Genomic DNA, 23706 nt, shown 5'->3' with positions numbered 1-23706 from the left:
AAATGTTTAGTGTAATTTTAGTGAAATGGTAATGTTATGCATTTTTTATTTTATTTATGATCTTATTTTGTCATGTTTATAATGAATTGTCCTTGTTTCAAATGGTATGTTACATGAATTTGACTCTGAAACTATGCTACTCATAGTTCTATAGTGAAGGTCTCTTGTACATACACTGAATTATTAAAAAGAATAATACTAGACCTTTATATTGTAGCATGGTTATTGTATGACTAAAAGAAAAAACATTTATTTGCTGGTGTAAAATAAATGTTTATGAACATTTGATGTAGTTGAGTGTAGTCTTCTTAAATAAAAAAACAGCTAAATTACTTTTGGGAAGGTGAAATGAGAACAAGTAAAGTGAAAAAAGTGGATGAATTAAGTGTGAAAGAACCCCATCATCTCTATAGGCTGTATGTACAAATAAAATGCATGTTATGCAATTTCGTTCAGAAATTATTCTATTATGCTGAATTGCTGTTAAAAATATTTATTATTATTATTATCAATATTTAAAAACCAAATTTTTTAAGGATTCTTTGATTTTTTTTTTTAGCAAGGAAGCTTTAAATTGATCAGAAGTGATGATAAAGACATTTATAATGTTACAAAAGATGTCTATTTCAGATAAATGCTGTTCTTCTGAACTTTCTATTCATCAAAGAAACCTGAAAAAAATCTACGCAGCTTTTTTCAACATAATAATAATAATAATAATAATAATAATAATAATAATAATAATAAATGTTTTTTGAGAAGCAAATCAGAATATTAGAATGATTTCTGAGGGATCATGTGACTGGAGTAAAGATAGAGTACTAGATGCTAAAAATTCAGCTTTGAAATCACAAGAATAAATTACATTTTAAAATATATTTAAATATAAACAGTAAATTAGTAAAAATATTAAAAAAAAAAAAATTCTGTCCTTACTGTACTTTGGCTTGGTGCGCAGAAGAGACGTCTTTAAAAACTTTTTTGAACGTTTGACTCATACTGTATGAATGAAAAAATTTACCCAAATTCGAATATAAGAAATTGCAATGAAAAGTAATAATTTAGAAATACGTTGTTTTAAACGATGAACATTAACCATAAAAACCTCATTTTGCATATTCACAGGCGTAGAGCGTGGTGACGTCATATCCTCGCCCCGGAAGCTGAAGCTCGTCGCTGGTTAAAGCCTCTTGTGTATGTTGGCGAAGTCGGGGAGGGTCAACTTTCTTTTTTCATCTATCCTAAAATATACGCCGTGACATTTGTCTGCACGTAGGTAAACGTAATCGAAGATCGTATCTTATCCGAAATGGAGTCCTCTGAGCACGGTAAGTGTCGTCTGTGGGTGAGTTTTCCGTGCTTTGAGCAGGTGCAGTGAAAACTGTCTAGTGGGTGGCGCTAATATAAAAGTGCAAAACAACAAGAAAGTGTCCTATAGAAAAGCCACCATGTTAATGAGAAACTCTATTTAATATTGTGTTCATTGTAGTGGCTTTAATTGGGTGTAGTAAAACTGTCGGCACATTACATGCCAGGTCTATAATAGATCAGTGCTGGTCGGCCCGACAGCTAAACATGTAACGTTAGTGTTGGCCAGGCTGGAGATACTTAAAACTAGAATTAGAGTTAGTACTCTAGTTTTAAACAAAAGAAACACAGCTGTAACTGTTCTTTGTGGCATCACTTCTTGATAAGGTCTCCTCATGTACACCTTCTGTTCCTGTGACTCTGCTATGAAGACCCATAGTATCAATATATCAGCTCTTTTGCCCTGAATCCTAAGCATCTTTTTATTTGTCTGTAGGCTCTTCAATGTCATCTCCAGGTGTAGCCATTGGAGGGACGCTACCGCCAGGCATAACAGAGGAGGAGGCAGAAGAGATGCAGGTGGAGCTCATCAAGGTACCAGTTATCTTCCACCCTGAGCCCTAGTCGGGCCCCCGTGAAGATTTTGATTCCCCTGGTCTACGTATGTGCGTTTTAAGACATATGAAAGGCAAAGATTAAATAATGATAGCTTCAAAACAGTGTATTTTACTTCATGTCTGTTTCAATTTAAAAAAAAAATTAACACATGCTTGTGAAAAATAGCATTGGGTTTAAAATGACAAAATTTAGGTATATGAAAAAAGGTACAGTTATCATTTTACATTTTGAGCGTAGACCAGCCAAGAACATTATTTTGCTGTTTAATGCTGCTGAAAATGATCAATTTTTGTCATATTTTGGACTGTGCTAATCGGTCACAATGGGAAAAACATTTGTAGCTTTTATAGACTGCCAAACGTAGGAGAAGAGTTCAAAAAGCTTTGAGGCTTTTGAGGTTGGTCATTCTGAACCAGGATTTCCAGAGCAAGAATCCTTACAACATTTGTGTTTGTTGTTATCATTTTTGGTCAGGTAGGTGAAATATTAGGCCAATATCTTAATTAATACTGCTCGTATGTATCTTTACCACCGATTAACTTTAGTTTGTCAAAATATTGCACACTTTCCTGCTTACTAAGTCCTTCTCTATATGATTGAGCAGCTTCTACACATTTTCTCGTCGTTAAGACAGCATAAATTAGCAGAACAACGTATTCATTAACCGTGCAATCAATGCTGTTGTTTACATCCGAGTATTACCAATATGGCATCCCGGTAACTGACCAAACCGTGACGTAAGTGCAAGCTCTCTATATACAAATTTTGCAGACACTTTTCTTATCAATAAGAGAAGGTAAATGGGGTGAATGAGATGTATAAAGAAAAAATGTATGAAGTTGTTATTTTTTAAGTAATGCATTTAAACTATTTGCAAACTCTCCTAACCACAACCTTTAAAACACACTTGTCAAAGCCACAAATTTTAACATGTTATAGTGTAGGTCTGAACATTTTGTGTGAATTTACTGAAAGACTGTCAGATAATGTAACCAAGTTCATTATATTTATTTGCAGAATGCTCACTTTCATTCTTTATTTGTTATGTGCTGAAAACAGCTCTGGTTTTTATCATAACACAGTTGTCAAATATAAAATGCAAAGCTACTTAATTTCATCTTATCTCTTAACTATTTAAACTGAAGTGTTTTGCTAGAATTCAGCTCAGATGTGAAAGTTGGTTTTATTAGTGTTGTATAATTTATTTGCAGGATCAAGTGCAGTTTTTATTATGCAATCATTTGACAAATATTTTAATTATGCAAAATATAAAAAGATAAATGAAATAATTGAAATATATGAAATATTCATGTATTCATATTTCTTTCTGATATCTAGAAAATATGGTTTAAAACAAAATTTAGTGATACAGACAACTTTTGGCATACAAAAATATTCAGTTTTGTTTATTTTTTTTGGAATAAATAGTATTGGAGGGCTGAAATCGCTGACCCAAACAGTGACATTTAATTAGTGCTTCTCTGACTATTTTGGCATCTATTTCATGTACACATTATGGATAGGCTGCAATAAGCAAACATTGAAGTGTGGATGCACGTCATTATGACTAAATATGATGCTAGAGTAGCAATTGGCTCAAATATGTCGTTGCTGAAGAACTTTACTATGAGAGTTTTTAATTTATCCCCTGAGAGCACAACAACATGAAAGCAGTATTTTTTCAATTACCTAATTACCAAAACTTTTAGGTAAATATTACTGTTGGTTTCAATGTTTTTGTATTTTAAAAAAATTAAATAATAATTTTTTGGTGAATAACTGATCAAATGTTTTTATTTTTTGGTGTAGTTAACAATTAAAGGGATAGTTCACCCAAAAATTAAAATTCTGTAATTATTACTCACCCTCATGTCGTTCCAAATCCGTAAGACCTTTGTTCATCTTTGGGACAGAAATTAAGATATTTTTGTTGAAATCCAAGAGCTTTCTGACAGCAATGCAAATACTGTGTCATTATTTTAGTTTATTCTGTGAACAAAAAGTATTCTCATAGCTTCATAAAATTAAGATGAACCACTGATGTCACACTTTGGAAAGCTCTTGGATTTCATCTAAAATGTCTTCATTTTTGTTCTGAAAATAAACAAAGGTCTTACGGGTATGGAGTGGCTTGAAGGTGAGTGATTAATGATGGGATTTTCATTTTTGGTTAAACTATCTCTTTAATTCTAAATTTTAAGCATTTGTTTAATATTTTTTTGTATTAGGTGGAGGATGAGATTCAGACTCTAAGACAGGTTCTTGTGGCGAAGGAGAGGCACGCTGCTGAGCTCAAGCGCAGACTAGGCATCAGTCCCCTCTCTGAAATCAAACAGAACCTCACCAAAGGCTGGCATGAAGTTCAGTGCTCCAATGCGTGAGTGCTTCCTGTCTGTCAAACCTGTCCACTCTGACTGAACATCACCTTAACCTTCATCTGTCTTTTCTAATCTCATGCTGTGTCTTTATACATGGGCTGTTTGAATTTCTTAACAGTGCCTGGTGATGGGACGTAATCTTTTTATTTTAATATGTAATGTATGCATAAAAGTATACAATGTATATATAAGTTACTTATATATACCAAATTAATATCTCCACAGTCCTGTTTTCTTGAAGCTAATCTTTAGTGTTCTTTTACTGGCATCTCAGCTAAACTTAAAAAAAAAAAACTTTTTCTCTTAATATATCTATATTTCTGCTTCTAGTTATATGAGAACCTCACAAACTCTTGGAGACTTGAATCGTAGAGTTACCTCATCTAATTTGTGAGTCTTATCTCTTTTGCCTGTTGTTGCTTGGTCTTGTGATTCTGTTTGCTATGTGTGCCACCCTTTTGCTTCTATTTCATTTGAATTCTTTTCAGCCCTTCCCATGATCCTCTCCCTAGTAAATGTTTCTATGTTCCCTTTCTATAAATGGGAGTTTGTTGGCTCTCAATCAATCCATCTAGACAATAAAAGATTTTGTTGCAATTACCAGTATATTATGACAGCATATATCTAATCATTAATAATAAAGATATAATAGACAGTTCACATATCGTGTGCTGTTGGGTCTTTGGCTCATACAGGGGCAGATGTGAACATTTGAAAACAGTTTGAATGGACAGACTTTCCCTCCCATCTAGTTATACATGCAAATACAGTCGTGGCCAAAAGTTTTGAGAATTACATCAATATTGGAAATTGGAAAAGTTGCTGCTTAAGTTTTTATAATAGCAATTTGCATATACTCCAGAATGTTATGAAGAGTGATCAGATGAATTGCATAGTCCTTCTTTGCCATGAAAATTAACTTAATCCCGAAAAAAAAACTTTCCACTGCATTTCATTGCTGTCATTAAAGGACCTGCTGAGATCATTTCAGTAATCGTCTTGTTAACTCAGGTGAGAATGTTGACGAGCACAAGGCTGGAGATCATTATGTCAGGCTGATTGGGTTAGAATGGCAGACTTGACATGTTAAAAGGAGGGTGATGCTTGAAATCATTGTTCTTCCATTGTTAACCATGGTGACCTGCAAAAAAACGCGTGCAGCCATCATTGCATTGCATAAAAATGGCTTCACAGGCAAGGATATTGTGGCTACTAAGATTGCACCTAAATCAACAATTTATAGGATCATCAAGAACTTCAAGGAATAAGGTTCAATTCTTGTTAAGAAGGCTTCAGGGCGTCCAAGAAAGTCCAGCAAGCGCCAAGATCGTCTCCTAAAGAGGATTGAGCTGCGGGATCGGAGTGCCACCAGTGCAGAGCTTGCTCAGGAATGGCAGCAGGCAGGTGTGAGCGCATCTGCATGCACAGTGAGGCCAAGACTTTTAGAAGATGGCCTGGTGTCAAGAAGGGCAGCAAAGAAGCCACTTCTCTCCAAAAAAACATCAGGGACAGATTGATCTTCTGCAAAAAGTATGGCGAATGGACTGCTGAGGACTGGGGCAAAGTCATATTCTCCGATGAAGCCTCTTTCTGATTGTTTGGGGCATCTGGAAAAAGGCTTGTCTGGAGAAGAAAAGGTGAGCGCTGCCATCAGTCCTGTGTCATGCCAACAGTAAAGCATCCTGAGACCATTCATGTGTGGGGTTGCTTCTCATCCAAGGGAGTGGGCTCATTCACAATTTTGCCCAAAAACACAGCCATGAATAAAGAATGGTACCAAAACACCCTCCAACAGCAACTTCTTCCAACAATCCAACAACAGTTTGGTGAAGAACAATGCATTTTCCAGCACGATGGAGCACCGTGCCATAAGGCAAAAGTGATAACTAAGTGGCTCGGGGACCAAAACGTTGAAATTTTGGGTCCATGGCCTGGAAACTGCCCAGATCTTAATCCCATTGAGAACTTGTGGTCAATCTTCAAGAGGCGGGTGGACAAACAAAAACCCACTAATTCTGACAAACTCCAAGAAGTGATTATGAAAGAATGGGTTGCTATCAGTCAGGATTTGGCGCAGAAATTGATTGAGAGCATGCCCAGTCGAATTGCAGAGGTCCTGAAAAAGAAGGGCCAACACTGCAAATACTGACTCTTTGCATAAATGTCATGTAATTGTCGATAAAAGCCTTTTAAACGTATGAAGTGCTTGTAATTATATTTCAGTTCATCACAGAAACAACTGAAACAAAGATCTAAAAGCAGTTTAATATTTGTGTCATTCTCAACTTTTGGCCACGACTGTACATTCAACTTTCCTAAATATGATATCAGACCTCTATTAAAGTGCATAAATAAAGGAGTGTAAACATAGGGGTTTTTGATTCTTTTAGCAGAACATTTTGAGATTAGTACTCAGTAATGTGCTCATGTTAGGCAGTGTTTTATACAGCTAAAAGCCAAAGTACTTGAAAGAGAAGTCAAACCTGTTTTAGGAGTTTTTCAGCATCCATGGGTGGTTGTGATTTGCTTTCAGACCAATGTGTTTAAACTCTGGTATTGCCATCTTTAAAGTTTAGTTTTGTGTTCCTGTCCAACACCATTCCTTTCTTAGCCCTTCAGTTGTTTTTTTTTAACAATATGTGACTCTGGACTGCAAAGCCAGTCATAAGTAGCAAGGGTATATTTGTAGCAATAGCCAACCATACATTGTATGGGTCAAAATTCTCAATTTTTCTTTTATGCCGAAAATCATAGGATAATGAGTTAAAATCATGTTCCATGAAGATATTTTGTAAATTTCATACAGTAAATATATGAAAACAATTTTTGATTAGTAATTTGCATTGCTAAGAACTTAATTTGGACAGTGATTTTGTCAACATTTAGATTTTTTTGCACCCTCAGATTTCAGATTTTCAAATAGTTGTATCTCTGCCAAATATTGTCAAATAACAAACTATACATCAAAGAAAACCTATTTATTTAGCTTTCAGGTGATGTATAAAAAAATCATGTAAAAAATCACAGGGTCACATATAAGGTCTGTTGCAGCGTGCACCGTCCACAAATTGTAACAGATTTTTGTATGTTATTATATGTTAATAATGTGGAAATTTGTGTTTGTAGATACCTTACAGCTTCGTCCACACTTGAGGATATTGGACGTTCTGATGCGTGAGTTTGATTTTGTTGGTGTCATTAATTTTTTATTTTATATTTAAATTTAGTGCTGTCAACCGATTAAAAACAAATTAGTCGCACATTTTTCTGAAATTAATTGTGATTAATCCCACCAAATATTAAAGCTTTAAATATACTTTTATATTATCTTCAAATTAATGTGGAAACAACATAAAGACAGTATATTTGTAAGATTTGTTAAATTTTATGACTGAATGTATCACTAATACCAATATTCTTGACGTCTTTCTAAATTGTTGTATTTCTAATATTTAACTATTGACTACAGCCATTCAACAATACAGTGTAACTGAGAGCTATCAATTTTAACATTTATTAGACTTAATAAAATAGCTTCTAATTTAAGTGAACTTAAAACAATCTTCACATAAACCCTCTATCTACCTGTGCCTTCAGCGAGTATGAAATATACAGATATTAAATAAAGTTATCAAACATTAAATACTAAATAAAATATAGCTGAAGTGATGTTAGTTGTGTGCACATCTGAAAAGTCTCCTGTTTGATGTGGCCGTAAAAAACGTTCTGCAACAAAATAAATGCACTTCTTGTCAAGAAAATAAGACAGAAGCCGCAGTTGTGAGTGGGGTGACCAGCCCTTGCTCCAACCCTGTGTTAACAGCATTACGTTTTTAACGCTGTTAAACTGGAAAAATTAATTGTCTGACTAATTTTGACAGCACTAGTTTAAATTTTTATTTTTACATGTTTAAAATGTGCCTGCATTAGGTGATTGACTGCAATGTGGGTTTTATTTTGTTAAATGTTTCAAACTGCCATATAAAAATGTTCTTATAACAGTGTAATTATATAATTACTATAGGGTTAGTATTAAAGTTAGTTGCTTGTAATTATGCATAATTAACTGTTATTAAAGTACATGTAACAAAGGATCTTAAAAAAATGTTTCCTAATTAAGTAAAATTTTAAATTTATATAAAAATGGATAAAAAAAATGTTAATACATTTTTATGATACTTCATACATTGTTAGTAGACCAGGCTTATAAAGCAGCACTCAGCCCTTCAACCCTGAAAAACGTTGAAAGCCCTTTTCCTTAAATTGACAGACTTTAATCTTGTAAGAGCACTGATGTCACTATGGTTTAAGAAACCAAACAACAAGCTTCTCAGTGACCCTAGCACCATGTTTCCTGAGCGTCATGGAGTGACCCGTTACACCCCTCTGATGTCAAACAGATCAGCTTTTTACTGCTTTGCTATAATTTTAATAAGCAATATTTTAGGGGGATAGCTTGCTTATGGGAACAGTGATCTAATTTCTAAATAGTGTTACTACCAACCCAGATCCATAGCCGTTACACTAACCCTCTTGTCAGTCATGCCTCATTAGATATCATTACCCTGTGATATCATCTAAACTCAGACCTTGAGACTACATAGAAAGGGCAGGTTGTGTGGTTTGGAAAGGGTGTAGTGTTTGTGCTTGGACCATGTGCTGAGAAAGCTGACTTGGAGAACACATGATGGGATTTTCCCAAAGCAAAGTGGCTTAGCCTTACCTAATGTCATTAGAGGACTCTGTGAGGCATTCTCTGTGGCTGTGTATTTGTTTGCTTCAGAGATTACATTACATCTGAGAGACTGAAAGAAGTGTGTAGGGGAAGAAAATTGTATTTTTGAAAAGGAACAGGTGCTTATCTACATGCCTGTGCATCTGTTTGTGTAGTGTGTGTGTGTGTGTGTGTGTGTGTGTGTGTGTGTGTGTGTGTGTGTGTGTGTGTGTGTGTGTGTGTGTGTGTGTGTGTGTGTGTGTGTGTGTGTGTGTGTGTGTGTGTGTGTGTGTGTGTGTGTGTGTGTGTGTGTGTGTGTGTGTGTGTGTGTGTGTGTGTGTGTGTGTGTGTGTGTGTGTGTAATCAGGATGATGATGTGTGTTCAATCCAGGTGCAGATTTTGTACAATAAGATTTAGACAGCAGCATCTGGTGTAAAAAGATGGACAGACAGGTGTCTAGATAGTTAGTCCTGTTAGCTTTTACTTCTCTTTAAATTATTATTTCATCTGAAAATTAAGATTCTGTATTTATTCAGCCTTATGTAAACTCAAACTAATATGCTTTAATGGTTTTCTGTGATTACAAAAATGTTAATTCATTTATATTCCAAGTCTTTTGAACATGTTTGTTATATAATGTGATATAATATAAACTACCATTAAGTTTGGGATCAAATTTATTTTTTAAAAAGGAGTAGTTCACTTCCAGAACAAAAAGAAAATGTACAGAAAATATACACACCCCGTTGTCAGCCAAGATGTTTGTCTTTCTTACTTCAGTCATTAAGAAATTGTTATTTTTGGAAAACATGTCAGGAATTATCTCCATATAGTGGACTTCTATGGTGCCCCCGAGTTAAAAAAAAAAGTAGTTTAAATGCAGCTTCAAATGGCTCTAAACAATTAACAAATACATTGAATAAGGGTCTTATCTAGTGAAACAATGTGTCACTTCTCTAAACGAAAAAACTAAACAAAACAATTCTACACTTTTTAACCTGAAATGCTCATCTTGTCAAGTTCTGCGATGCACATGTGTGTTCTGTGTAATCAAGATCAATACAGTTAGGGTATGTTGTATATATCTCATTTTCTCACATCACTAAAGAAGTACCGACCCAGTGTTTGCAAAATGAACGTCCAAATAAGGTGAAACGCCCTTTACAAAAAAGGCAAAATAGTGATGTAGGACGTTTTTGAAGTTTTTTGACATACCCTAAATGTCTTGACCTGGATTTTCGAGCATTTGAGGTTAGAATGTATATACCCCCTTTTTTTTCTGATCATTTACAGCCCATTAAAGCTGCATTTAAACTGCGTTTTGGAAGTTCAAAAAATAATGGGCACCATAGAAGTTCACTATATGGAGAAATATCCTGATATGTTTTTCTCAAAAAACATAATTTCTTTACAACTGAAGAAAGAAAGACATGAACATCTTGGATGACAAGGGGCTGAGTACATTATCTGTAAATTTTTGTTCTGGGAGTAAACTGCTCCATTAAGAAATTAATCTTTTTATTCAACAAGGATGCATTAAATTGATAAAAAATGACAGTAAAGACATTTATAATAAACTTTCTTTTCCATCTAAAAATCCTGAAAATATGTATCTATATGTAATTTTTTCAGAAATGTTCAACGTTACTTAAGCACCAAATCAACATATTAAAATGAGATGTGAAGGATCATGAAAATTTTGCTTTGCCATCACAGAAGTATATTACATTTTAAAGTATTTCCAAATAGAAACATTAAAGTTATTTTAAATTGTAATGTTACAGTTTGATCAAATATATGCAGTCCTAGTCAGGAAAAGAGACTTCTTTAAAAAAAAAAAAAAAAAAAGTCTGGTAGTTTATATAGTGAACAAATCATACAGACTACTTTTATGTTGTTTTTACATTTGTTTTGTTTTTCCCATAACATTAAATCTATGAGGTTAGCAGACAATTTCAAATTTGAAGTTTAGTTTAAATCTTTAGCTGCATGCATATTTTATCTAAAAATGTAGTCAGGTTCTTGATGCATTCACCTCTAAAGTTATGTTTTATGTTGCTGCCTTGGTTCTTAGTTGCCTCTCTGTCTGAGCTGTCAGCTACTGTAGTTCAATGCCAACTTGTATGTTCAAAATATAACTGACAACTGCTAAAAGGAGAAATTGTTCTGTCTCTCCACTCTGTAGTTATAAGAGGACTCAAGAGACTCTGTCTCAGGCAGGTCAGATGACATCAGCTGCACTCTCCTCAATGGGCTCCGTCATCAGAAACCGATTTGGAGAGATGAGGTGACCTCTATATTCCTCCTCTCACTGTTTTTTCTCCTTCTACTTTCTATCTTCTTCTTCCCCCATCTCATAAACTTTTAATTCTCCTTTTATTCACTCTATGATTTCTCTGATTCCTTGTATAATAGTTGTTTCCTTATCTACTGATTTTTTTGAAGCTCTTGTGACTTCATGTTTCAAAGTCCAGGTCCGTTTTTCGGTCCGGTCCTGTTAGGATAAAATGTCCCTTTTATTTTCTATGATAGAACTTCAAGAATACATGGATAAAAGCTTTAAAAATATATCACCTCAGTTTTTGAATATTATTCTTACATGACATTTAAGTGAAAATGTTATAGAGCTCTACACATTTAAAAAAACTTAAGGAGCACAGACAAAATTTCAAGAGCACCTTCTAATCAATAATAAAAAAAACTGATAAATTTCTTCCCATTGCGAGGTGATATTTGATATTTTATATCACTTAAAGTGATATACAGGGGAATTTAGTTTATACCTTTGTAATGGCATTTTTGTCAACTTTATAAAAAAGTATGTCATCTTTTGTCATTATTAAATTATTTTTAAAATTTCTAATTAAATCATTGACTCACTAGATTCATTTAAAAACACATGTTCATTCTTAAATGCACAGCTCAGCTGTGACTTGTTTCAGACCATTTTTGATGACGAAATAGAGCAAAATCAGGCTAACAGTGTTATACTAAGATACTGTATATAAATCAATACTTCATTTGCAAACTGCCTTAAAAATCATTAAAAGCTGTCACTCATCTTAGTTCATCGCGATCTCATAAAGTTCCATTACAATCATCAAAGCTGTCTACATTGCACAATGAATCTCTTATTTACACTCTTACATTACTCAACATTGCAAAAACATGTAGAAATCTTTGAAGCCCCCTTCAGCGCAAACACGGATATGCTGATCGGATCAGTCGCACGTGGTGCTCCTGAATATTATTTCATAGTCGCACACAGTAGTTTGCAGTCGCAAATGCTACTGAAATCGTCGCACTGTAGAGCCCTGTATTCAGGACGAATGTAGGACTAGACTGGATTTAGCTAAAAATAATTTATTTGAAATAATGTGCACTGATGAATCGTGCACAATATGACCATTAAAAAAGAAAATGTGGTCAGTTTTGATTTAATAATAAATTGCAATAGACCGGTGGTACTAATTCAAATGTGAAAAAGCCATTCATATTCATTCAGTACATATTTTAGCCAGGCATCTGTCTTCAGATTTGGACTATTAGCCAACAGCCACTGACTGTCAGTAGCGCTAATAATGAGGTATTTGTATGGTGGGAAAGTTCCAGATGGCTACGGTGGCATGAGTTCTGTGGTGTTTGGCAATGAAACAGCTTGTTCTGAACACCATGTCAAGAAACAGGGCTTATCAAAATGAGACATTTAACTGTGACTTGACACCAAACAAACAGGTTGTAAATTTGCATAGCTTCTCAAATTGTCTGATTATGCTTCCCGTATTTACCCTTGTTTTTGCTTCTCTGACTAACCTGATGCGTAGACTACTGTTCAAATGTTTGGGCTTGGTAAGATTTTTAAAAGTCTTACGCTCACCAAGGCTGCATTAATATGATCTGTAAAATTGTCAAATATTTCCATTTATAATTTCTGCTTTGATGTTTTAAAATGGAATTTATTCTGTGATGGCTTCAGAGCCTTCAGAAATCATAATATGCTGACCCCAAACTTTTAAACACCAGTGTAGCGCCAACTAACATCCTGTTTTACAACCTGTATTTCCACAGCTTGTTTCTACTGTTTATTTTCCTCTCTCCTGTCATGTATATATCTACAAGATTATGTTCTGATAGAGGTTTAAAGTGGTTCTTTTGTTTACTGCTGTGTTTTTCTCCACACTGCTGCATTTTGGCTGCTCAGGGCTCTGCCGTACTCTAACTCTGGGTAAGAGCTATACGAGAGCCTGCACTGATGGCAGCCATCTTCTTTTTGATTTCTCCTAAACCTATGAAGATTTCTAGAGCATTCTAGGGTACCTGTGAAGCGATTGATTTATCTGAATCTACCCTTCACTTCCCGAATTAAAATTTCCTGTTAATTTACTCACCCCTTTGTCATCCAAGATTCATCCAATTTATTTGAGGAAAACATTCTAGAAATTTTCTCCATATTGTGGACTTCAATGGGAGCCAATGGGTCGAAGGTCTAAACTGCAGTTTCAAAGAGCTCTACACAATCCCAGCTGAGGAATAAGGGTCTTATCTAGCGAAACGATTGGTCATTTTCTTAAAAAATATAAATGTATATACTTTTTAATCACAAATGCTCGTCTTGCACTAGCTCTGCGATCTTCAAGACGAGCATTTGTGGTTAAAAAGTATATACATTTTTTTTTTTTTTTTTTAAGAAAATGACCTTCAACCAATTGATCACCATTGAAGTCCACTTTATAGAGAAAAATCTTGGAATGTTTTTCTCTAAAACCTTAATTTCTTTTTGACTGAAGATAGAAAGACATGAACATCTTGAATGACATGGGGTTGAATAAGTTATCAGGAAATTTTCATTTTGGAAGTGAACTAATCCTTTAATGCTGTCACTGATATCTAAGTTTTGCGTATGACCTTAAATTTACTAGAGCTATGACAGAGATGTTAGACAAGTTTGTTCTGATGCTTTAATGAGTTTTTCATTGTGCTCTACACTCTCTCCTTCTCTCTGCTCTGTGCTCGGCTAACGCTGTCTGCTCGGCTAACTCTCCCTGCTCGCTCTGTCTCCAACCTGCTCTCCACAGTAGCAACTTTTCCATGCGTCACTCTTTAAGTATGCCAGCTATGAGGTAAAGTACCAGCCCTTCTCTCGCCCATTCCCCTCTGCAGATTAATATCTGTCTGAACGTTCTGTCTTGTGCCTGATGTACAAATGTATTTTATTCAACTTCCAATGCAGTTGTAATACTTGTTCATAGTTACATGTAATATTACTATAATTTTAATGAAATGGTCAACCATTTTGAAACAAGTCTGTATCAGGGTCAGAAATTAACTTTTCTATTAAGGGGCAATATTTGCCGCAGAATTGATTTCCATGGGCATTTTTTTTAATTCAAGAAGCCAATGTTTATAACCATGTTATTATTTTAATCACCATACGATGTTGTCTAAGTGCCTCTGATAGGCCAGTGCATTCCTAAGTTCAACAGAAACGTGTTTGATTGGTTATAAGACTCAACACTGAACAAAACAGAGTGTAAAAGCAATCTGACCCAGTGTGAGCGGATCTAAATGTAATTTCACCAGTTGATACTTTTCATTTTAATCGTGACCATAATACATTGTTTATACATTGTTTAATTGAGCATTATTTGCCACTTTGTCTTAAAATAATGGAATTTTTGTTGATTTTGGTGGCATTTTTTGCCACAAGACCTTGTTAATTTCCGACTCTGGTTTGTGTACACTTAAAAAAAAAAACTTATTTCTTCATATTTGTCCAAGAAGTATTATAGAGGTGCAACAGGTACAAAAAGACAGATAGTTTCAGGTAGAACCAAAGGGATGGTCAGCATTGTGACCTCAACAGAAATAGTAGACACACATATTGAATATACAGCTATATTTTTCTGCATGGAGAGCATGCTTTCACTTTTGTGTGGCCCTGTTAGCGCTGCTTCACCTAAACTGGTAGAAAAGCCTTTCATTTTTTTTCTTTTGTAAGACTTGAAGGTGTCTGTTCGTGTCAAATTTTCCTTCACATCTTAAGTTGCATGTAAAAAACAAAACAAAAAACAAACTCAAGCTATTTAAAACCTAGCTACTTTCTTAGTTATTAATTTTTATTTATTAATTTATTTTAAATATGTCCTCAGGAACTCGCCAAGCTTTAAATCCTTCGAGGATAAGGTGGACAACATGAAGGTTAAAGCTTTTAATTTTTAGCATAGCTGTTCATTTCTATTGCTGATAATGACAGTAATGTATATTCATGCTTTGTTTACGCTTACCAACCGTTGTGCGTTTTGTCTCCCGAAGTACAAAGTAATGGGCCGATCAAATGGAGAGAGCGACCATTCACCACCGAGCAACAACGCACCCTTCTGAGCAGGAAGAACAACATCATGACCAAGAACTGACCTCTGATCCTCTACAACGCTGTACCCAAATGCACTCCAGTCTCCACACTGCTAAGTTAACTTCAAATGAATGTACAGACAGAAAACGATGCTTTAAGAAACTAAGATGCCAACATGCAAAGAAATAATTATACCTTTAACATCTGAAGATTGTCACCCTTGCATATGCATTGTAGCCAAATTTGAATATTAAAAACCGGATGACCCTTTGTGGGTCTGTTAGGTTTTCTGCTGTGCACCGAATTACCTTTAAATGTATTGTAATATTTTATTTTGTCAAGCAACAGGGCTTCTCTGACACTTTGGTAGTAAATGGTCTGTTACCATCAGCATGAAGAGGTGAAATGTTTGCACAGCTCACACTTAGAATGTTCTAAAACAAGTCAGGCTTTCTCAGCCTGCTTCGTTGCCACTGTTTATTATTGTTACATGCTTCCTACAATACATATTGCACTTGTTACTACCCTGCTTCTTACTCAGGGCAAAAGGTGCTAAAGCTTTCCTTGTGACATGACTCAAGCACCAAATGCGTATCATCTCTGACGGTGTGTACTAAATTATTTACATTTATTTTATTATGTTGTCTGTTTTGAGTTCTTCCCCAGTTCCATGTCATGATAAAAAATATACTATAATATGTTATAACAAAGATGTTTTGAGATTCAAAGTATACATATCTCCCCTGTTGCTTTTTAGCATTTTTCGGTAAATAAGAAAAACGTTTGTCTAAATATTTTCCCCTTGGTTGCCTATATTTTACATTGCAGTGTCTGGCATAGATTTAGCATTTTTCCTTTTTTCCCCTCTGACTACAGTACTGTAACAATAACCATAAAGGGATTTGGTGAAAAGATGGGCTTTCTAAATTATTTAATTACTCAGATGCAAGATTAATCAGATGCAAGACTAATATTTCCAAGTAAGATAATTTAATGTAGATTGTAATATTTAATCAGATATTGTGGTGGGGCAAAAGGTCAATTTCACTGTGAGGTTGTGGAAATTAAATTATTATTGGTCAGTTTATTGTTTTTGTTTGATTCTTTGTGCTGAGTACTGTCCATGCAATGATCTGTAAAAGAATGTTACCATACTGACCTAACTACTGTATACATGTTTGATGCTTTGTGGCTGTAACATACTACACCGTTCAGGGTTTATTAAAGACAGAGAAATTAACGAGAATGTTGTGTTTTGATCTGTCCATGCAAACACTTACACTCAGAATAAACTGCATTTCATGCAGCTTTACCTCATGGTTGTGACCTTTACAATAAATAGTCAATAATAATAACAGACAGCAGGTGGCGACAAACAATTGCATATCAATTGGGCTGCCTGTGTTAACATTTTATTACAAATTAAAAATATTGGAACGTGAAGATACTTCACGGAAGTAAGCCAAAATAAGAAGAATAACTTGCAGTAAGGGTAAAACTTTGCATTACAAACCACTGTGTTTATAATTAAGATAAGACATTAAAATAATATGGCAAGACCCCCATTTGCCATATCTGGCAGTAAAACTAGCTGTTTGGTAGGATGAAACTGGAAGCCGGACCCATAAAATTTACAAATGGCTGCGCCCACTCTTAAGGGGAAAATAAGGTGGATTAGATACACGTGTGACCCTGGACCAGAAAACCAGTCATAAGGGTTAAGTGAGATTTAGATTTGCAGATTAACTGAAAAGGGAATAAATAAGCTTTCCTTTGATGTATGGTTAGGATATTCGGATAGGACAATATTTGGCCCGAGATACAACTATTTGAAATCTGGAATCTGAGGGTGCAATAAAATCAAAATATTGAGAAAATCGCCTTTAAAGTTGTCCAAATGAAGTTCTTAGCAATGCATGTTACTAATCAAAAATTAAGTTTTGATATATTTACGGTAGGAAATCTTCATGGAACATGATCTTTACTTATTATTCTAATGATTTTTGGCATGAAAGAAAAATCGATAGGTTAATTTTGACCCATACAATGTATTTTTGGCTATTGCTACAAATACACCCGTGCTACTTAAATCTGGTTTTGTAGTCCAGACTCACGTGTGCCCTTTTACCTTTCTGTTAGCATACTATACTCCCCAACACATTACGTTTTTTTTCCTTAGAAAACAACTTCCTATGCACGTGTTTTTGTTTGGATTAATGGAATAGTTTACATGTGAATTAAGTACTTATTTGCTCTTTTTGGCAGCTGTGGACACCCTGTCCCACTTCTGTGAAAAACTTATTGCCTTGACCTGCCAAGCTCGTGCCAGTGATCAAACCACGCACGCACACAATAATCATGCCAGCGAACAAACCACGCCCTCAACGTGTGCCACAGACAAGGAACGCCCCTAACTTTGAGTCAGCTGCCAAGCCACGCCCTCTGGGAGGGACAGGCTTTACTTACTCAGGTAATAAATAGCCCATGCGCCCAACAAGCGGTAGAATTTGGAGCAGAGGAGCGAAAGACCTTGGAGGGTCTCACCCAAGAACCAAACTACAAATGGGCCCCGTCGCCTAGCGTTTACCCAACCAAGCCTTGCTTTTGGTGCATTACCAACATCACCACTCACCAAAACTAAAAGGTAAGGACATTAAATAGTTCATTATCATTATTTGAACATTTTACACACGCAGTTTAGAAAAGCATTGTTTACTTTTTGTTTACAACTAGATTATTAATATCAGTTTAAAAAGGAAAATCAATGCTTTTAATTTACAACTGAACTATTAATATGAGTAATTACGAGGTTATGCAAATGAATAATGCCTTCTTTAAGGCAGTGGATAGTATTTTTGCTCTTACACTCTATAACAGTTTTCTTAGTAGATTTAACATTCAGTCCATGTCAGCTTTATAAAACACTAGTGTGGCTTAAACGTCTCGTCTGTTATATGTAGCACAGAAGGGTATTATCCAGGTCACGTGGCAAATCCCTCTTCCCATCTGGAACCTGACATTGACGTCTACAGGACGTTATTATTTATTATTGCTCCACATGGGTCTCTTACCTTTTAAATATTTTTTTGTAGATAAGGAGATGCACTTATTTCAGTAAAATCTATAGCCTGGAAATGTCACAAAGTCCATAAATTCTTCATTATTCTAAATTCTCATAGCAACTGCAAGCAGACCTTGGAAAACCGGCCACTTTCAAAGCCACGTGTCATGAAACATGAGCTATTCTGCATGTATGTTGAAATGGGGTCATGGCTGTTCTAAGCAAGTGGGTCGCTGAATATATGGAAATATGATTCTTAAAGTAACAGCTGTTAAGTATCACACTCAAAAGACGCAGGATAATAGGCAGGAATAGATGTGCAGCTTCAGTGGAACATTCTCTTCTTCCTTGTCTCAGATATCGAAACTGGTTTGTTCTTCTCCGAATGCACTAATTAACATTCACATCTTCCCAACACCGTTAACCTATTGGAAAAATGTTGGCGACACCTTGGGCGGGATCCAGACATGCTTAAAACCTCACTGTGCATCTGCCAACTTCAGATGTTTTCCGAGCTGCCCTAGAATTTAAAAGGCCACGCTGTTGTAATGTCATGCAGCTGTCATCCTCAGACACATTAGTCCTCATTTTGGCTGTAAATCTTTTTTTAAACAGGTCTACCATCTTTCCATCTTCCACACGGTTGACACTTCAAGGACAGGGAAAATGGCAGCAATTCCATCCAGTGGTTCTCTTGTCGCCACCCATGATTACTACCGAAGTGAGTAAATGTTTCTCTTTTACATTATATTTAATATATTTTTTTAAATTGAGATTTATACATCGCCTAAAAGGAAAGGGCAATATTTGGCCGAGATACAACTATTTTGAAAATCTGGAATCTGAGATTGCAAAAAAAAAAAAAAAAAAAATTGAGAAAATCACATTTAAAGTTCCTTGCAATGCATATTACTAATCAAAAATTAAGTTTTGATATATTTACGGTAGATTTTTGGCAAAAAAAATCGATAATTTTTGCCCCTCAATATGTATTTTTTGGGTATTGCTACAATATACGCATTCTACTTAGGACACAATGTGAATTAAATACTCTTTATTTATTACAATTTTTCTTCATGTTGCAGGGCGCATAGGATCTACATCCAGCAATAGTTCTTGTGGCAGTTCGGAGTACTCTGGGGAGGTCATTCCACACCCACCAGGTATATCATCAAATGTTTATCATCTTAAAATCCACATAAAAATGTGACAATAGTCTGCTTGTAAATGAATAGAAAGGCTCACTGTCTAATTCCGTGGCAGGTCTGGCACGTCAGGACTCTGGCCACTGGTGGGCCAGTTTCTTCTTTGGGAAGCAGAATCAAATGGGGACACCCAATGGATTTGAATCCCAGCAGAAGTGAGTTTTAAGACGGTTTTGTATTTGCCTTGACTGAGCTCTTGAGTTCTGGTTTTCATGCAAGGTGTTTTTGATTTTGATTGGCAGGGCTGGCACCTACACAGTGACAAACGGTCAGGTGACCTGCGTTGCCCGAGAGATTGTAATGAAAAGACAAATGAGTGAGAGCAGTGACTCCGGGAAGGAGCCTGAATCCCCTTTCCCTTCATAACCATCCTGACCCAAATCAACACCTTTAACCCTTCATCCAGGAGTCACCGTGGGCAGAAGCAGGCGACGGAGGCTCCTTTTTTTTTTTTTTTTTTTTTATAAAAACCGGCTGCTTTGTCATGACATGCTATGTAGTGCTCTTTTTTTTTTTTTTATCTATGACCAAATCAACATTGTTACAAAATGGCAAATATATGCGTTCCGTATGACTTGAGTATGTTAGTGTAAGTCACTGTATCACTGGGTGCACTTTGATATTACTATTATATTTGCTATAAATAAATGACTAACTGCAGCCTAAAGTATGGTGTGTTAGTTTCTGTTTCTTCCTGCGTCATTACACATCAGTTATCAGTACAGCACAGTATCACTTCCATCACTGTTAGGTTATCAATGTATTCTCATATAGGGATTAGTACTAAACAGTCTCTGTTCAGTTGTTTTACAGAGAACGAGCTGCTAATCAACAGCCTGTGTGCAAGACGTTTGGAATTAAGCAGGCTTTGGCATGATTAAAACACATGTGCTAAGACAGGACACACTAATACGCTTTATATAACACTACACCTGCTGTCATTGGATGCATTTATTCTACATGGCAGCAAGAAACTGAAGCTGTTTTTTCCATCTGGCAGAATTAATTTTTAGAAACCAGCTAACTGCAATATGATCCTCTGCACAACTTGGTAGATTAAAAAAGGGAAAGGTATTTTTGCAAACTTTAATGCGAATTCCCCTCATATCTGTTGCTAATCATAGAAAAGTGGCATAGATTTAAAAGCAGATTATTGGCCAAAAATAAAATGGTTTTAGAAACCGTGACCTGTATAATCACAGTTTTAACAATTCTCTAAACCAATTTTAAAGGGCAGCTTATGCTTCCTGAAGTAGAGGATTGTTTGTATCAGCTTGCTGTGGTAGCAATATGTTGAAGCCTTTGTATTAGGCTGACTATTAAAGACTGTATTTGATATAAAGTTAGGTTGACCAGGTGCCCATCACAACATCTTCATATGACTGATAATAGTTTAAAATATTTGTATTTTTACACATATAATTTCACTTTAGAAGACATTGAAATCCACTGGGGTTATCATTATGTGTGGTTTTTGAAGTGGCACCCATTCACTTGTATTATATGGACTCAAAGAGATGCATTATTTTTCAAAGATGTTTGTCTAAAGAAATTCACATATATCTGGTACTGTCAAGGGAGTAAATAATGGGAAATGTTTAATTTTTGGGTGTGTATTGCTTTAACTTGACCATTTATTATTGCAACAATTACATTGCAAAAAGTACATACATAATGCTCAGTAGAGCCCAATATTAAGATCTATTCTTAAAAGCACAAACATAAAATACCATTTGAAAAGTTGAAAAGGAGTCATTAAAAGTTTTAATCTTAAACAGAAAAACATTTAAAAGTTTATTGTCAGCCATTTTTAATATTTAGATAATAGCAAGTGAGATTTCAACAATATTTTGACCTCTGAACTAAGAAATCCTCCCGTGGTTTCCATTTCAGAAATCTGGTCATCTGTATTTGAGACGAGTTTATCCAACCTCTTGGTAGGCCTATGATGCGGAAATCTGGCGGCACTGAATGTAAACAATGCCACTGAATCGAACAGAACTTGCAAATGTTTCTGATTATTGCTGTTGAAAATGGTCAATTATTGTCATGTTTTGGCTTGTACTAATCGTTCGGACCAGGGAAAAAAAAACAAATCAAGGGGAAGAGTGCAAAAAACTGAGGAACAGAAAGTGTTTGTAGTTGGCCAACTGAACCAGGATTTTCAGGGCAAGAATCTTGTCAAAATTTATGTTTGTTCTTATCATTTCCGGTTAGGTAGGTGAAATATTAGTATCTTAATTAATACTGCTTGTACGTATCTTTACCACATATTAACTTGTATTTTCCTAAAATATTGTGCCCTTTCCTGCTTACTAAGTCCTTCTCTATATGATTTAGCAGCTTCCATGCGTTTTTCCATGGTTTAGACAGTATAAATTAGCAGAACAACGTATGCAGTAGCACATTAACGTGCAATCCATGCTGTTGTTTACATCAAATCAAATGTGGAGACATCCGGGCAGTGTTGCCAGGTTGGAAATGTCCAAGTATCGTACCAGAAGCTCAAAATTATCGTATTTGGGAGAAAATTATCGTATTTGAGTCAAACGTTCAAAATAAAGATATTTATCTAGATGTTAGAGCTATTTCTCCTTTCAGCACTCATTTTCTATACTTTATGTTAAACTAACAACCTCATTTTTGAAACAACTGACCTAAGTGCGACAGGAACATTAACTTGTGCTCGTGAGAGAGAGCCATTCTCTATGATGATTGGTTGAGAAGACGGAAGATTGGATGAAAGACATGCGTAACGCCACGTTCACGTCCCCTCACAATCATGAAGGTAGACGTAGGATCCACACAGCTAGATCTTTGAGAATAGAAGCTCTATAATTACAACAACCATGGTGTCACAAAATTCTGAAATTATCGTACATTGTGGTATTATTGATCGTACATCGTACAGAGGTCAAAATTATGGTATAAATACGATAATTATCGTACGTCTGGCAACACTGCATCCGGGTAACTGAACCAGATTGTTTTTTTACCAAATCTGAGAACTACATTAAAAAGTAAAACTTTTAGCAAGAATAACAGTCTTGTGCAAAGATATCGCGTACCCCCACATATGTTCCTCCCTCTAATCAATGTTCTTGTTTGAGTGAATGTTTTCAATGTTCCCATTAGCCTTTCACCTATAGGACTATTTCGGGGCTGCAGACTTTCCTCACTGATCCCACCAGTTGTTTCTAAACTGAGACAAGAGCTAAAATGAGCACACAGACTCAGTTTGCCGTTACAGCGAACTTCACAATCACAAGCGGCAAGCGTTGCTCCAGTCTCACCCGCGCGTCAAGGTTAGTCTGTACAAAGGTGAGCACATGCACATGGACAAGTTTGTGTACTCGTTCTTGTGTAACTTACTCGTTCTTGGAAGCATTTCAAACTGTTCTGTTTGTTTCTGTATCTCCCAGAGTGTTTGGAAACAGTAATACAGGAACATAGTTTCCAGTTAGCATCATTAGCATTCCCATGTCATTGTCATCCTGTTTATTATTTCAACCTGATTTTTTTAACAGTTCTGTTTGTTGCTCATATAAGCAGACTATTTATACTTATTACAGGGTATGACTTTTGTCCTTTCCATTATTTTGTCTGCTGTCATGTTTGCTTACTGCCCTTGTTGTTACCTTAATGAATGTATGTAGGCTACATCTCATATCACCATGTAAATATTTGAAGTGCCTGCCCTTTAAACATACTTTGAATGATTAGGCCCAGTACTAGTAAGACTGACCTAGTCCCAAGAATCTCTAAACATAGAACAATATGGCTACATTGTAAATCTTCATTCTAGTAAAATAGTGTATCTTGCACAAGATATAATACACTTATAATTTCAGTTCACCTGGCTAATGGGTTAAATAATCTGATTTTCGTGAATGAGCATTTTTTCAACCTTTTTTGGCAGTAAATTTTATTCTCTTTCATTCGCTTTATACTCTTATTTAATTCTGCCTTTTCAACTTTTTTTGATACTGGTTTTCAAATCTCTTCTGACATTATTATGGCTATGTAACTGCAGTTTTTGCTGAGAAAATGACTTTTGTGGCACACTGTG

The 23706-nt window shown here is 35.4% G+C and overlaps 2 protein-coding genes across 12 annotated transcripts; both read left to right on the top strand.

The window, feature by feature from the left end:
- Positions 1–1149: 1149 nt before the first annotated feature.
- On the top strand, positions 1150–16611 carry tpd52l2a (tpd52 like 2a). Of its 11 annotated transcripts, XM_073819008.1 has the most exons (10): positions 1151–1328; positions 1805–1902; positions 4155–4303; positions 4635–4694; positions 7431–7478; positions 11205–11306; positions 13221–13244; positions 14095–14139; positions 15169–15217; positions 15332–16611. In XM_073819008.1, the coding sequence occupies exons 1-10, from the start codon at positions 1310–1312 to the stop codon at positions 15398–15400; spliced, it is 663 nt and encodes a 220-aa protein (XP_073675109.1). In that variant the 5' UTR covers positions 1151–1309; the 3' UTR covers positions 15401–16611. The 11 variants fall into 11 exon arrangements, with proteins under 11 accessions (XP_073675110.1, XP_073675109.1, XP_073675111.1 ...); XM_073819009.1 differs by lacking the exon at positions 13221–13244 and having other exon boundaries at positions 1150–1328; XM_073819010.1 differs by lacking the exon at positions 14095–14139.
- A 1265-nt stretch (positions 16612–17876) lies between these two features.
- ppdpfa (pancreatic progenitor cell differentiation and proliferation factor a) lies at positions 17877–20097 on the top strand. Its single transcript, XM_073819328.1, has 5 exons — positions 17877–18015; positions 19048–19153; positions 19518–19595; positions 19696–19792; positions 19880–20097. The coding sequence occupies exons 2-5, from the start codon at positions 19099–19101 to the stop codon at positions 20001–20003; spliced, it is 354 nt and encodes a 117-aa protein (XP_073675429.1). The 5' UTR covers positions 17877–18015; positions 19048–19098; the 3' UTR covers positions 20004–20097.
- The last annotated feature ends 3609 nt before the right edge of the window (positions 20098–23706 follow it).

Source organism: Garra rufa, chromosome 15, assembly GCF_049309525.1.
Source record: "Garra rufa chromosome 15, GarRuf1.0, whole genome shotgun sequence".
In the NCBI taxonomy this organism is placed as follows: domain Eukaryota; kingdom Metazoa; phylum Chordata; class Actinopteri; order Cypriniformes; family Cyprinidae; genus Garra; species Garra rufa.
Note: the sequence above shows the minus strand (reverse complement) of the source record. Positions and strands in the feature narration are given on the sequence as shown.